This window comes from Phoca vitulina, unplaced genomic scaffold, assembly GCF_004348235.1.
Source record: "Phoca vitulina isolate PV1807 unplaced genomic scaffold, GSC_HSeal_1.0 scaffold71, whole genome shotgun sequence".
Taxonomy (NCBI): Eukaryota; Metazoa; Chordata; class Mammalia; order Carnivora; family Phocidae; genus Phoca; species Phoca vitulina.
The window spans coordinates 2,546,767-2,563,147 of NW_022589774.1; the positions used below are offsets into that span (position 1 = coordinate 2,546,767).

At 43.4% G+C, this 16,381-nt stretch overlaps 1 protein-coding gene across 1 annotated transcript in view; it reads left to right on the forward strand.

The window, feature by feature from the left end:
* The window catches only part of HHAT (hedgehog acyltransferase), a 333,533-nt gene that overhangs the window by 244,922 nt on the left and 72,230 nt on the right, over positions 1 to 16,381 (forward strand). The window contains exon 10 of the mRNA XM_032393120.1: positions 11,627 to 11,828. Within this exon, the coding sequence (XP_032249011.1) occupies positions 11,627 to 11,828 (202 nt within the window). The remainder of the gene's footprint in view (positions 1 to 11,626; positions 11,829 to 16,381) is intronic.

Sequence of the window (16,381 nt, forward strand, 5' to 3'; positions counted from 1 at the left end):
TCTTGTCATGACTGTGATGCAGCAGGAAAGTGGCAGACATGAGGACAACCAGACGGGCTTGGAATACTGATCCCACAGTTGAACTCAAGAATAGATTGGTTGCCCCCTCCCTCAAGCCCACTCTAGCATCCCCCTGGATGGTTCTTGGCTCCTGGCTCCATAAAAGGAGTTGGTGTTTAAAGCCCTCGGCTGCATCTTAGCACCTCCATGCTCTACAGTATGGGCAGCCACCCCTCTCTCTTGCGAGGTTCCAGAAACTCTTTAACAGAAGAGGGAATGTTCTGAAAGTAGGTTCCCTATCTCCTAGCCTTGATCATGGAATGGAAAAAGGGTGTGTCTACTGAGCTCTCAAAATAAACTTCTTCATCAGTGGCACCTAGGTGGAGATAGTAAACTCAGTCAGCTACTTTCTGCCCTACACCTTGTATTTGGGCACATGACCCAGATTGATTGCATTTCTTCCATGCCTTTTCCTTTCTCATCAGGAAGGGTGATGGTGTTGGAAGCCCAGGCCTGCTGGACTGGCTACTGGGCCTTAGATTTGTGTTAGTGGATATAGTCTGGGCAGATGAGACACCATAGGCAGGTAGGAGCTCTGAGGGGATGCTGTTGCTCTTTGGCCCCCATGAAATGGCTCCTCTTGGGAGCTGCCCTTGTCTGCAGTTTCACTGGCCATAGTCTTGGATGGCAGGACTGTATGTGGGAGGGAAGATCTGGGAACAGCACTTGTTTCATTTGAAACCCACCTGCCTCTCTGCTTCTCCAGACTCAAGACCTGTTTGCTCCCTGCAGTTACATTAGCCACTTACAGCTGGGGACTACTTAATTACTCCCCATTCTCTCTGCCCGCCTCTCTCAGGAGTAAGGTAAAAGTCAAGTGCAGTACCCTCCAGCCCATAAAACTTCCTTCCTCATCTTGACCACACTTGAGAGGGAGCCCAGGGAGCAAGTAAAATGCCATTCTTATGGTCCACTTCTTTCCTCAACCCTTGGGACGGGATGCTTTCCAACACGGATTACCATGTTAATATCCAGTTCCACGTCTGACGTCTGATTTCTTACGATTTTACTGCATGAATGGTGGTATTTTTAATCTACAGAAGACTCTGCCTTTTGTGACACACATTGAATGTCATTCTTAGACTGTCTCTGTAAAATGCCAGCTCTTAAAATATTAATCTCTAATGTGCACTCAAGGGTTCATTCAATTACCATGGGATCTTTCGAATAAGCAGTGTCATCTGGGCAGCCTCTCACTGCATTAAGGGAAAAATGCTTATTGGGGCATTGTTTTCCGGGCATGAGATGATGTTCTTGCTTTGTTTCCGTAAATGTTGTGCGAGCATGGTTGTGTTGGATGCCGTTGCAGATTTATTGCCATTCGTGCCCAAACCCAAGCATTATCAGTTTTCCCTTCCAGAGCCCGGCCTTAAAAGGTATCATGCCTGATAGGGATTATGGATCATAATTATGATAAATGAGAGGCAGTCGAAACACTTCTGTCAGAGCTGATTTGTCAGAGTGCTGACTTCAGTTCAGAGAAGGAGTAGCCTCATTATTACGACCAGCAGCCATTTTGCTTTATTTTCTGAAAATCACTTCAGCGCCAGAGACCTTTATTTTTCTTCTTCCTAAAAACAGTCTTGAGTGGCATTGTTTTTAAAATGGTGCCTGTGTGATATCTGCTGGCATTTTTTCTCCCACTTTTCTCCCTTCCTGGGCATTGAACCCCATCTATGGCCACCCCAGATGAGCATTTTTGTTACCAATGGGCTGTTACTCTTTAAGAAGGTCCAGAATATAAATGTCTGAATTGGCAAAGCAGATAAATTGGTGGGTGGAAATTTGCTATCAGTAAAGGATTCATCACCTTGAGTCAGGATTCCCTGTAGGCTTCCTTCAGATAACCCTTTCCTCATGCATTTCATATTAATTCATGAGTTAGCTTTATGGCAGCAGGGAGGTGGAGAAATGGGGAACTCAGAAGCATAAGCTCATAATTCAGGCACTCCATGTCTTGAAAATCCATTAGAAAAGACAGATCCTTTCTGTTTTAGCAGAAACCAGTAGCAAAACAACATGCCATTGTGATTGATCAGTCTAGAACATTCATGTTCCAAGCCATAGAGACCTCACCCCCCAGCTGATCTCTAGCCCTTGATCTCTTCTTAGTTGTAAACTCTCTAGGTGGAGTTGACTCCACCTAGGTGCCACTGATGAAGAAGTTTATTTTGAGAGCTCAGTAGACACACCCTTTTTCTATTCCATGATCAAGGCTAGGAGATAGGGAACCTACTTTCAGAACATTCCCTCTTCTGTTAAAGAGTTTCTGGAACCTCGCAAGAGAGAGGGGTGGCTGCCCATACTGTAGAGCATGGAGGTCCTAAGGCCCCAAGAAGGAACCAGCATTCTGAAGTCCGTGACCGTGACTTACCCACCCAGACTCCCACCCTTCTCTATGCTCTAAGGTGGTGTGTGTGTGTGTGTGTGTGTGTGTGTGTTCATTCATTAATCCATGTCCAACAATGGTCTTGACCCTTCAGCTCAGTACTTCTCTTATAGCCAAAACACACACTGGACTTGGAAGTGACATTTATGGCAGAGGAAGAGATACTGTCCAAAAGTTGAAGGGTTAAAGCCATACTCCTGTTGGCGTCAAGAATACCCTCCCCTCACAGGTACCTAACACTGATGGGCATGTCCATGATTTTATTTGAAGCTTTTAAAGTTAACATTATGAATCTTAAACCTCCCAGTTTGGGTGCTTTAATTTTAAAAACATTTAACACATTGGGGCACCTAGGTGGCTCAGTTGGTTACGCGTCCAACTCTTGGTTTTGGCTCAGGTCATGATCTTGGAGTTGTGAGATCGAGCCTGGCATTGAGCTCCACAGTTGGCATGGAGTCTGCTTGAGTTTCTCTCTCCCTCTCCCTCTGTACTCCCCTCTAAAATAAATAAATAAATCTTAAACAAAAAACCATTTAGCACAGAAATTTTGCTTTTTGGTTAACTCTCCCTTTTGGGTAGCTCTGGCAGTTTCCTGGGGAAGTTGGAGTTGGCACATTCCACCTCTCAGTCCCTGCCAGCTGTCCCCTGGCTCAGGGCCCCTCCTGTTGGTGTCTGTGACTTAGTCTGACCTTGCAAATGTTACTCTGCAAAACCCACAGCACCTTAGAGGACAATGTGGCAGCAGATGTGAATGATGACATTTACTTACGAAGCCATACCTTCTAGCTGGAGAATCATCTTTTGTTCAGAGTGACAGTCAAAAAAAGGGGGGGGGAGGGGAGAAGGAAGGTGAATCAGGGAAACGAGGAGGATGAGAGAAAGAAGGAAGTTGGCCAGGATTTATTGAACACCCCCTGAATTCAGAGCTAAGGTAGACTCTGGGGGAAGTAAGAAGGGCAATGTAACATTTCCCTGTTCCATGTCTTGGTTGTGAGGTGCGGAATCTTACATGTCCGTGGACCTGATGAAGTCACTCAGAAATGCTAGAGTGCAGCAGATCGACAAGTCTGAGGAAATTAGGCCACAGTGAACCCATGAATTCTGAAGAAAGGAAGAATCAAAGGGCCACCAGCATTCTGTGAGATCGGCAGGGGAAATTTTCCTTGAAGTGAATGTTGAACGCATTTTGAAAAATCAGATGGTGGCAGTGATGGCCAGGAGTCTTCCATGGTGGGAGGATGGGTGGCATGATTATGGGGCCCAGACTTGTGTAAGAATGCAGTTCACTGACTAGAGTGGAAAACCTATTTTGGAGACTCAGAAGATGGAGTTGGTGGCATAGGAGGGAGCCAGGTGGAGAATGACTTTGTAAAAGCCAGATAGATAGGTTTTAATTTAGGACATACTGCCATGGGAATCCGTTGTAGGCAGGACCCCTTGAGGATAAGGACTTGGCTACCATTGTCAGACTAGATGCTTCCTGAGGACACAGAAGTTGCATGTTCCTCTCCTTAGCTGTTACTTTTTGTTTGCGCCTGAATGACCAAGCACCTGGACTTTATGTGTGCGATCCTGTGTTGCTGTAGGAACATAGACTATATACCTATATATAGTCACACGTGGGCCCTGCCTCCATGAGGCCCTGTCTAACATGGCTGTCTCAAAATCATTATACCATAAATCCAGATGGAGAATGAAATGCTTCAGCTATCAGTTAGGCGTTTCTTTATTGCACTTGTCTTCAGAGCACTTTGTTCTAGAGACCCTCAAGGCATTGTGCCAGTGCAGCAACTTTTGAGTTGTACAAGTTCATTTTATAGTGAACATTTCCCTAACAGTCATGATAAATGAGTTAGAAGATTAGACCAGCAGGGTGGCACTGGAGAGGATGCGAGTGAGAGACAGAGATCAAAAGGGAGCAGACGAGAGAAACAGTAGCTGCTTATGAGAGGAGTTGTGTGCCCAGGACTGTCGTAATTTTGATCCAGGGCTTGGGATCTGCTGATGAAACACAGGGGAAAAATGTTAGGGGCAGCAGAGGATGACATCTTTCCCCTCAGCCCTTTCCCTCTGACTGTGAGATGGGGAATCATACAGACCTACATCATGTAGACAGCTGGGTTTGCCCCCTCTCATCTGATGTTCCATGCACCCCCTCCTTTTCATCTGGCCTAGGGAGGCTTATAGATGCTTTTAGCATCCTCTTGGGAGGAAGGTGGGGAGACGGGCAGGCAGCCAGGAAATCTTGGTGGTTATTAAACTGAGGCTCAAGGACCTTTTTATTAGCGATTAGACTCAGCTCTGTGGCACTAAAGAGTATAAACTCCCGCTCTGTCTCCTCTGCTCAAATCTCCAAAGAATCTGTTTTATATTGTGTTTATTTATAGCCCAAAATAGACATGGGCCCCAGAGCCGAGGTTTCAATGTGCTCCTAAGCTGAAGAGGATTGGAAACCCCATGGAGGGAAATAGTGTGTACCCCTGTCTGTGGTCACCTCCACCTGGACCTTTACTTCCTCCATGTGTGACTGGAAGTTACTTTGGAAGTATTGCATGTTAAAGAGTTGTTTGTTTGTTTGTTTTTTAGTTCCAGTCTGTAGTGTGAGAATTGTAGTGCTGCAAAGACTCATGTATCACCGAGGATGGAAACTTCTGGAGCATTATCAGGCTGCTTTAAACTGGTTGAATGAGTAAACCTATAAAAGCATTTTCTTGAGGCCCTGCCCACCCAGTAGTCACCCATTATAAGGAAAGGATTTGGTCAGGTGGCTCTTGTATTCGCTAGGTAAGGGGGAACCTGAGTGGAAGGCCAGCAGTGATTTGTAGGTGAGATGTTGGTGATGGACCAAGTTGGGGTTGGGGCTACTGTACCCTGACCCATCCATATACCCTCTACAGGCCCCTCCATAGCCAACATCAGATATTTGGAGAACAGCCGGCCTCCCATCTGGGCCACGCCTAATCAACAGGTCTGCATGGGTGGGTGTTGAACCCATAGTTTAGACCCCTGAGCACTACGCAGCTTGGTTCTTATGGTGGCATATTTAAGGCTAATTGTTTTAAGTAAAGAACATCTCTGAGCAAACAGACCAGAGGTTTGGTGCCTTCAAATGCTTATGGAAGATACAGGAATGGCATCTGATCATTATGATAATGGCATTTTGTTTTTTCCTGAATGCAAGTGTGGTCCTGCTGGCTCATTATTAGTAAGTATGCCTCCTCCCATTCATATGGAGTGTTGGCATCGCTAAACTCCTTACACATATATTGTCTCATCTGATCTTCATAGCAGCTCATCCCCAAAGAAGGTTTTAGTGCTCCCAGCATATGGTCAGTGTACACGCTTATGCCGAGTAGGCTTAATTGACAAGCTCAAGGTGACAGAGATTGGTAAGTGGCAGAGCAGAACCAAGGTCACATCTCCAGGTCTCCAGCACTGCCCTCCTGCTTGTGCTATGCTTTGCTTCTGTTGCTGCTTGAGCTGTGTTGTGGTGGTGAGGAAGCCTGGGCTGAGCCATTCATTCTCTGTCAGCCTCTTCTGCAGTGAGGAAGATAGAGGTTTGGGGGAGCTAGAGTTTGGGTTTCGGTCTGTGAAGGTAGAACTGAATCTTTCTCTAGGATAGACTTTATAGGCTTGAGCTTATCAGCACAGCACCTCAACCCACTTAGCTACTGACTTTGTGGAACGAAAAGATTAATTTTAAAAAAACGTTGGCATCTAATTACACGAACCTGGAAGTTTAAATGTAGACTAAATATAGCCTGAGTTTAATCTCTATTTTATAAATTCCACAATGTTCTGTTGTCAAATAGGACATAGCATTTTTAATAAGCAAATTTTCAGAGTTGCATGTAAAACTTACAGCCAGCATCTCTTGGTAAAAGAGCTGAGAATTAGCCCAGCTCAAAATGTGCCCTCTGCTTTGAAAGTGGACCTCTTTTAGCCTTCTGGAGATGATAAAGTCTAGAGTTGTCCATTAACCAACTGCTGGTTCTTACTTATTAAAATTCCATTATGATCTGTACTGGATAGAGTGATTTCTTTACTGTGTGCATCTTCTTTTGAAAGCTTTTTATAAGCAGATCTGTAGCTTCCTTTGTGAGGTCTAAACACCAGCTCTTTCTACTACCTAGAGGATGGAGGTTGGACTGGGCTGTGGAAGAGAGAATTCAAATGTGGGCCAAGGTCAGAGCCAGGGTCAGTTCAGGGGGCTGTTGCCTGTGAGAGCCGGGTTTAGGAGAGCCTGGCCAGCTCTGTGAAGAACTCTTAAGTAGGAGCTCCTCGTAGAGCCCAGGTGAAGCCAAGGTGAGGTCACCTCACCGACAGTGCAATGCAGCCAGAAGTCTTGCCCTTCCCTGCTACTAAAGGTTCTTGTCTTTACAAGCCTAGTACCTGTCATCTGTGAAATTTCCTGAGGTTAGGATAGGTCTAGTGGTTTGGAGCCACGTGCTTTTGACCCTAATAGGGGAAGTAGGATTACAAAGTGTGGAGAGACTTCAGCGTCCTTCAAGTGTCTGTATTCTTTAGGAACAAGTGTCCTTTGAAGTTTCTCCCAAGAACTGGGGCAGGACCTTACAATCCTCCCTTGGTTCCTAATTGCTCATAATAGGTCCCTGGCCGTGGTGATAATTTATCACAGGTTTAAAAGCTATTGGAGGCTGTGAAAATTATGTTGCTAGGTACAATAAATACTGTTGACTAGGAACTTTATAATAACACATTGCACGCATGTACACACATCATGCATCTAGTCCTTCCGGGAAGAGGTTTACAACTTAATTGAAATGACAGTATAATAGAGGAGACATCTTTTGGTGAATAACTATTCAGGCAGTGGTACAAAGAGGAGGTGCTCTGGGGTAAGTAGAACAGTGGGCATATTCAAAAGAGACTTCTGGGAGGAGATAGAAAATGGACAAAATTTTGTAGGCTGAATAGAAGCTGGAAAACCAGAGAGGTTGGAGGATGTGAACATGGTATGACCAAAGGCGTGGAGGTATGAAAGCCCCATTTGTTCAGGATTTCATGATTTGCCAAGAGGACCAGTGGGAAATGAGGATGGAAAGGTATGGCAGAGCTGGATTAGGATGGAATGGCCTTGCCAAACACTAGGTAATTGAAGACTGGGACCCTGCAAGCCCACCTCACCTCATTCCACAGGAGAGTAGAAACCAAGTCATTCAGTCTCCTACCTCCTCTTACCTCAAGGGGGTCAGGGATTAGGCCTCAGCAAAGAGTTTGAAGATAATATGCCAAGCTGGGGAGCTCTTGTGTGGGTCCTGGGAAAACGGAGCATTGTGGTTTTAAGATTAATGTTTTTACCACATGGATTTTCACCACCCCTCTCCCCAACTGTAGGATATATTCATGAGTTATTTTTCATAGTGGATTTGAGAGAGACACATATTTTCTTCTCCCTTCATGTATACCTACTTGGCCACAACCCCCCCCAACCATTGACTTCTTACGCCCCCCCCCCCCCACTTCTTTTGTAGTCAGACATCTGTGGGATGCCTGTCTGGTCAGGATGGCACGTATCATCTCTGTGGGACAGAAGGAAACTAGTTAGTCTGTTTAAAATTTGAACTTATACCCCTGGACTTCTGGCACAGTGCTCCTTGGCCCAAATGCCTTTGTAAATAATAAGCATCTTTCTCCCCAGCAAGATTCCTTTCTGACAAAGGACCATTTCTTCAGTTAGTAAAATGCTGGTGAATGTTTTTGTGGAGACTGCTTTGAAGATTTGGCTAAATAAGAGGAACATATCACCAAGAAATGTTTCTATTACCAAAAAAAAAAAAAAAAAGAAAGGCAAAATAGAACATAGGCCTGGGAGTTCTGAAACCAGAACATTCTAGGTTCAGATTTCACCTCTCCTGTATAAGCTGGACGTAGTCACTGGTTCCTTGCTAGGTTGTTGTAATGATTAGAAATAGTATACATAAAGCACCTGGCTCACGGACGCTCAGTAAAGGGTAGATGTTATTAATAACGTCTCCATTTTATAGAAGTTCCTCCTCCTGAGTTGGGGGTTTGCTATGTTGTGCAGGTCCGTGAGATGGTTTTAAATTAAGAAGGCGGCTGCGGCTGGATGCTAACTCCTTCAAGCAGCATTCTCTGCAAGCAGTGACCATATGAAGCCGCGTGGCAGGGGCAGGCCCTGTGCAGACTGAAGCTCACAGTCACTGACAAGAAAAATCTTTTTTTGTTTTTTGCTTCGTGGAGAAGGTGGTGCTGAAAGCTTTCTTCCTTGGGGAAATCAGTTTCACTGTGCAGTGGATCTCCGTGAGTGGGGTCATACTACTGCTTCCCTGAAAGAGAGACATTTCTGTTTTTATTAATCATGGAACTGACGCAAGACTGGTAGAATTTGTAAAAGACAATAACTTGTTTACTCTCCTTTTTGATGCACCTCCTGCCTTCCAGAGGTTAAGAGTGAAGAAGGGATTTTTATCTTCCAGTCTGGAAGCCAGACCCTCTTCAGGTTTAAAATAAGCAGCCTCATGTCCTTGGAGACCTGCCGTATATGAATTTTAGGAATAAAAGGAATTCTCAGATTTTTGTCGGCAGTCATTTGGAAGGCAAAGTTACAAAGCCATAGTGCCAAGAGCCCCTAAAATAGCTGTGCGTGTAATTATGGGGCTAGACACTTCCTCGTCACAGGCATGAGAATGTGTCCTTGGAGTTGAATCCAGTATGGAGGACCATTGGTGTGGATGATGAGAGGCTTTTATTCTACACTGGGTTTCCTGACATATAGAGGGCCAGTCACCTTAACGTAGATACAATAAGAGGTCAACATGAAATAGTTGTCTTGGGTGAGAAGAGTATTGGTATTAGTATTACCTTTTTTTAATAAAATTATCTGTAGTTTCTGTCAATAGCAGTCATTCCTCATACTTTTGAAATTGGTTTGAACACCTGTTTCCCTTCCCCCCCGCCTCTATACATACATACACACATACATGTATATATGCATACACGTGTGTAAGAAGGCCGCGTGCATATATATATATATATATGCACACAACATTGTATGAAGTGAAGTGCAGCCTCATGGAGTGCCATGATGGGGCAGCAACTCCCTCCATGAAGGTAGGAGACTATATATAGAGAGTTGTGGCCCATTTTTTGCTTCTGATGAAGAATGTTCTGCACCAATAACCAAGCGGCCTCTAGGGGGCAGCAGAACACCAACTAAAACTACCGTGCCTGGGGTTGTCAGGCTTTTCTGGCTTATTGTCCAGACCTTCTAGGTCCATGATGCGGCACCCACCTTCTCCCCTTTGCCCAGCAAAATTCATCCTCTTGGCCTTGCCAGGCTACGGTCCACTTTCCTCCACTCTCTCCATTCTCCTCCACACTCGAACTCTCCTGGTCTACTTTATACCCTATCATCTAGCTTAATGCTGGGACGTGTTTGCTATTGTTTCACAACCAGCTCTACCTGTCCTTTTTGGCAGGAACAATGTTTTATGTCTCTGGGTTTCCCATAATGCCAGGACTGTCCTGGAGGCCTAAATAAATGCTTGAAAGCAAATGGAGGATCCCGTAATCTGTAGTGAGCCCTTGATACATATTTGCTAATTTCGTCGTTGTCAAGATGGTCTTCTTTTTGCACAAGAGAAGACATTTTATTTGCTTCACTTATTTCTGAAATGGCTACTTTCTCACGTGCATTCTGGTTTTAGCTTGGAGTGTAAGATGTAGGTGTGATGGAGGGAATGAACTCTGGTGCCAGAGTTGTAGGATGGCTCCTCCCCTTCCTGGTTGTGTGCCTTGCTCAAGTTAACTTCTCAGCCTCTGTTTTCTCACCTGCAAAATGGGCCTTTTTAAGCTGATCATATAATTTTATCTAAACTGGAGCACAGAGTGAAGGAGGATATTTAAAAATACTTATCCTATAGTTTTTTGAAATATTTATTGACTGGGGAGTGGTTTTCATTTTTATTTTTTTTTTGACTTGTCTATAAAATTGTTCTATTCAAAAATGGTTTTCAAAATAACATTTCCATGCAATATGTGCCCTCCTTAATACCCATCACCGGGGTATTGCATGGAGCACCGGGTGTTATACGCAAACAATGAATCATGGAAAACTACATCAAAAACTAATGATGTGCTGGATGGTGACTAACATAACATAATAAAAAAAACATTTCCTACAAAATATTAATATACAAACAGGACACATTGTAAACTGGCTGGCATGCTGGAACAGCAGGTGTAAACCATATGGTGCTTCAAAGAATCAAACCACGTAATGTGTGTGAAGTGTGTAGTGCCGTGCCTGGGACACACTGTGTATTCAGGAAATGAAGATTTCATTTTCCTTCCTGGAAGAAGGTTGGACAAAGAAGCACTCACCAACAGACCAAAGACCTATGGGTTTTATTTTTTTTAAAGGTTGCTGCCAGGAGGCTGTTCTCCTAGCTCTCCAGATTCTACCAACCCAAGGTGTGAGTTTTGTCCAACCCTAGCTGGAAAATACCAATTAAAGAAGACGGTCCTGCTTATGTGTAATCAGATCGCTGTCTCAGCGGTAGAGAGCATACCCCGGGGATGCTGTGCATTTTGGGTAATAATTTGGCTGACCTGTGAGCACAGAGCTCTTCCGTTTACTTGCGAAGTCACTGCTCCTTCTGGACAACTTGCCTGGAAAGCTGGAGCAATGGGTCTTGGCACCCCTGTTCTGCACCCAGCTCCTGCTATTTAGGAGCTTGATTGCAGCAATTGTGCTTAAATATTGGGCTTACCATAAACATAATAGTTTGAGCTGTAAAATATATAACTGTCTTGAAGGTTTGTGTCCCCATATAACTGGAAGCTTAATTGCCATTGTGTGATGAGGCTTCCAGGGTTGGGCACTCCCCTTTTAGAAACTGTAAATTCACCACTCCTCACCCTGCCTCTTGTAAGTGCTGTTTTGCTCCGGTAATGAGAGCTCTCAAGCCTGTGTGTTCATTTAACCTCAAGCCCCTCAGAACTGAGACTTGTGTTTTTGCCGGTTGCTGGTGTGTTGGAGAATTCAAGGAGTGCCCTGTGTGGCCTCCTGGAAGCAGGGAAGGACCTCCACATGGTCGCTAACAGTGGGTGACAGGAGAATCAAGGGCAGAAGCAGGTAGGAGTGAAGGGACAGCCCACTGTATGGCTCCTAACAGCCTATTCTTTCTCTAGGTATGTGTACATTCCAGTAGGCGGGTCCCAGCATGGCCTGCTGGGGACACTGTTTTCCACCGCAGTGACGTTTGCGTTTGTGAGCTTCTGGCATGGTGGCTATGACTACCTCTGGTGCTGGGCGGCCCTCAACTGGCTGGGAGTCAGCGTGGAGAACGCAGTCCAGAGGCTTGTGCAGATCCCGTGCGTCCAGGACAGCGTGGTGAGCAGGTGCTGGGGGACCACTGAGCCGGTGGACTAGGCCTGGGAGGGAAGGCGGTCATCAGATTCACCCTCACATGGGCCATTTTTGCCAGATTGGTTCAAAGAGGATGTGCCCAGAGGTAGCAGGTTTTGTTTTGTTTTGTTTTTACATAAGTGTTTCAAAGCAATGCATGCCTACTGTATAAAAATAAGAAAATTCACACAAGAGGGAAAGAAAAATACCTCTTCAACAAAAACTGTTACAACTGTTCTAACCTTTTTCTTTACATATACGCAACATGTATAACGTTTAACACAAATGCTATTATTCCAGAGACATAGTTGTATGAGGACCACCTTTCTATGTCACCAAATCCATTTCTAACAACCCCTTTGAATGGCTAGAATAGAATTCCATTATGTGGCTATGCCATCATTTATTTAATTAGTCTCCTGCTGTTGGGCAATCGTGTCATTCTAATTTTTGGCAATTGTCAATCAAAATGGAGATGAGTATCATAACCGGGACGAATTCTTATATGTAAAATTGCTAAGTAAAAGTTTCTCACCCTTTTTCGCCATGCATACAGCTTAACTCTTCCTTAACTGCCCTGCAGTCAAAGTGTGCCAATTGACTTTCCTCCCAGCAGTGCATGAGGATGCCCTTGCCAGTACTGAGTAGTGCTGGTATTTTTAATCTTGGCTAATTTGATAGATACTGTTACTGTAGCATAAAAAAAAGAAAAAAGAAAAAAACAGCTAAGTGCTTAAGACGCATTCTGATTCCACAGGAAAATGATTTGGAAAATTTGGCACTTTACACACACGTTACACAAATGTTTTATCATATGAAAGTGATACACAGTGTATTAGAATCTTGTAGGAAAGAGTCAGTTCTGAATATGCAGCAGTATTCTGATAACCCTGAAAAGAGTGGCTAAAAAGAAATGTGCTGTCATCCGTGTTCACGGCAGGCAATAAAACACAAGAAATTTACTGAGTCGTGATTAATGTGCCTAAACTCCCCCAGTATATGCAGCTAAAGCAAATATATTTCAGAAACCCAACACTACCAAATAGAATACATTTGAGTTTTTTTTCCTATAAAGATAGCCATAGTAAAAGTGCACAGTTATTTCAATAAAAACTGATACAAAGCACATAGCAAAATAACACATCTGAAGGAATTTAAATATGCCCATGTATGTTTAAAGATAAATATTTTATTCAGTAGTAGTACCCAGCAATCAGCAGGAAAGAAATGTCAGTGAATCTTAATAGAAAAATGGAATTTCAATGAAAGTCATGGCTATGTAACACAAAGGAAAACCATACAAGCTGGTATCCTCAAGGTTTCAATCTCCATCTTCAAATCTGAATAGTCTTCCCCGAAGCCTGAAACCCAATTATCATCTGTGAAAGCCAGAGAATTCTTCTCAGCCTAGGCTGAAGCCCTGTAACACATCTCCCCATTCCTTCACGAAGGGTCTAAAATTAACCTTGAACTTAATGTTAAGCACTGCTCTGTAGACTTTGAGCTGTGGCTTATGTTACTGACAAATTTTAAAAATCTAAAATCTTAAAGGAGGAACCCAAACTGTGCTATGTAGCCTTGTTAATTTTGGTTAAAAATGAAGACAGTGAGAACGCTTACTCACAGGATGAAGCACGTGAATGTCTGCTCTGCCTCATCACAGCTCAGTCCAGGACCCTTGTGTGTTTGCCTCATTTGAGCTCCCATCCACAAGTCACACACCTAAGTGGATAGTAATTTTTGAGTATGCATTTTTTTGGTGAGATGTATGTCTTGTATTTTATGAATATGGTGTTTAGTGTACATATTTATTGAGCAAGAACATATTTTGTAAAACCTATTTTATCACCTTCTATCCTGACAGCCTGGTAGTTGGTTATAGCTATGTAGACAAGGAGTCCTTGAGTATGAGATCAGGATTCCATTACTGTTTATATCCCCAATGGTTAGCTCAGCGTCTGAGTTAGCCACAGTGTTAAGTCAGTGCACAATTGGGTTGATTTTTTTTTTTTTTTAATTCAGTTAGCCAACATATAGTACATCATTAGTTTCAGAGGTAGAGTTCAGTAATTCATCGGTTGCATATAACACCCAGTGCTCATCACATCACGTGCCCTCCTTAATGCCCATCACCCTGTTACCCCAACCCCTCACCCCCTCCCCTCCAGCAACCCTCAGTTTGTTTCCTATGGTTAAGAGTCTCTCATGGTTTGTCTCCATTTCTGATTTCTTCCCATTCAGTTTTCCCTCCCTTCCCCTGTGATTCTCTGTGCTATTTCTTATATCCCACATATGAGTGAAACCATATAATTGTCTTTCTCTGATTGACTTATTTCCCTCAGCATAATACAATTGGGTTGATTCTTTAGTTGTTCTTCCACTTGTCCACGCAAAGACTTTTTCCCATTATTCTGTTTCTTACACAGTTCAGCATAGATTCTGTTTTCCTTCAGAAAAATAGGGCTGGCATTTCAAATATTGTGTAACCTTTTGAATGAACTGTTTCCCCACTTGGGTTACTCTCCTTCCCTCTCTTTTCATGAATCCATTCCCCATTCTTTTGTCTTAATCCAAATGAAGACTTAATGCCTCCTTAGCACCTAATTTCCTCTGACATTAGTCTCCATGATTGATCTGATAGTATTTTTACAATGGGAGCTCACCCCCCCCCAGGCTGCTCGTATATTCTCTCCAATGACATTAATCCTTCATCTGTTTTTTTTTTAAAGATTGGTTGGAAGATACGTGAGTACCAAGAATGATCATATCTTCTTTTCCCATATCTTTTTCATCTTCGACCTCAAAGCTTTGTCTGGAGCATGAAATACAGTAGGATTTCTCAGTGTTGATGAAATGGCAGTTGAACATTCACCAGAAGACTAATCAGAGCTGAGTGTTGTAGGAAACCCTCTGATGTTCTAGGCAGGGCTGTCCAATTGAACTTTCTGCAGTAATGGAAATGACCAATACGGAAGTAACCAGCCATACTGAGCACTTGAAATGTGACTAGTGTCACCGAGAAACTAATTTTTAAAATTTATAATTTTAATTAATTTGAGTCTAAGTAGCCCCCATGTGGCCAGGGGCTTCCATTTTGAGCAGTACAATTCTAGAACATACCCCCATCAAGACAAAAATTACAAGAATGTAGAGTGTTATAATTTTAAATAATGTTCATTAATGATGAGGTACTTCGTATATGCAATGGCTACTGAGCTGTTGCCCTTGTGTATCTTGCAGGTATCTCAGACTTAGCATATGTAGTACTGGACTCGTGTACCCCATACCGCCATAAGTCCAACTAGCTCCTTTCCCTCTAGCATTCTCTCTTTCTAGAAAAGTCATCCTTAATCTAGTTACTCAAGGCCCAAACCAGCAAGTTACCCTTTGTACTCTCTCTCCCTCCATTCTAGCTGTATGTACTGTATATTCTATCTCCTAGGTAGATCTTATGTTTAAAAATTATTTCCATTTCTGCTATGTCATCCTAATCTTACTGTTCTTATTCCTTGCCCAGTCTACCAGATAGTTTCTAACTAGTTTCTTTTGCCTTCTTCAATTCATTATCCTCACAGTGCTGAGTGATGTTTCTCAATAAAAACCTAACCATGTTGTTATCCTTCTTAAAATCCCTAGTGGTATCCCACTATTTTAGGACTAAGCCCGCAATATTTAAGATGACCTATGAGGCCCTGCCTGATCTTGAGCTTGCTACCTCTCCCCATCCGCTCTGCTCCCACCCCCACTTCACACTCTGTTCTTCCTTCTCTTCAATTGCTCATCTTGCCCCTCCAGCCTCAGAACCCCACATGGGCTCGTCCGTGTCCTAGGATGCTCTCTCTCCTCTCCCTCCACCTCTCTTCATCCTTCAGATTGTAGTTCCGGTGATATCTTGTTTGTTTGTCCTCCGCTGACCCTCCTGAGTCAGTCAGGTCCTGATTAACAATTCGTTTTGGGCACCTTGTAGGTGATCTCTTCTGTTGTCCTTATCATAGTTGCAATGAAATATTTTTATACAATAACTTGTTTAATCCGTATCTCCTTCACTGAACTGTAAGCCTCATGAAGTCAGAGTTCTTTATCCTTGGCATGTATCAAAATGCTTGGCACAGAGTAAGTGTGTAGTAAATACTTGTTAAATGAATGAATGAATATTTTCTGACTTCACTGAGGGCAGTATAAGAGGAAGTAGGCCCATACAGCAGCATGAAGAATATAGATAGAATACTGGAAGAACTTCTTAAGGCTGAGGCTTGTTGAGCATTATACAGGGAGATTATTTTTTTTCCATAGCAGCATAGATAGTAATTGATCTAGTGATGGCAAAATGCTATTTTAATGCTCAGTGAACAAAATATATACAGGAAAGAAAGGGTTGGGGAGGAATTAGCCTATCTGGTACCCTGCTGCTTTATGAGAGGGGAGATTATTGGTTGTGATTCACTGGGGAACAGAGCTGTAGGATGTTGACAAAAGGTACTTTCACAAACACCCGAGCTGGGTGGACAAAGAGAAATTACTGCTGAAGCAACACGCTT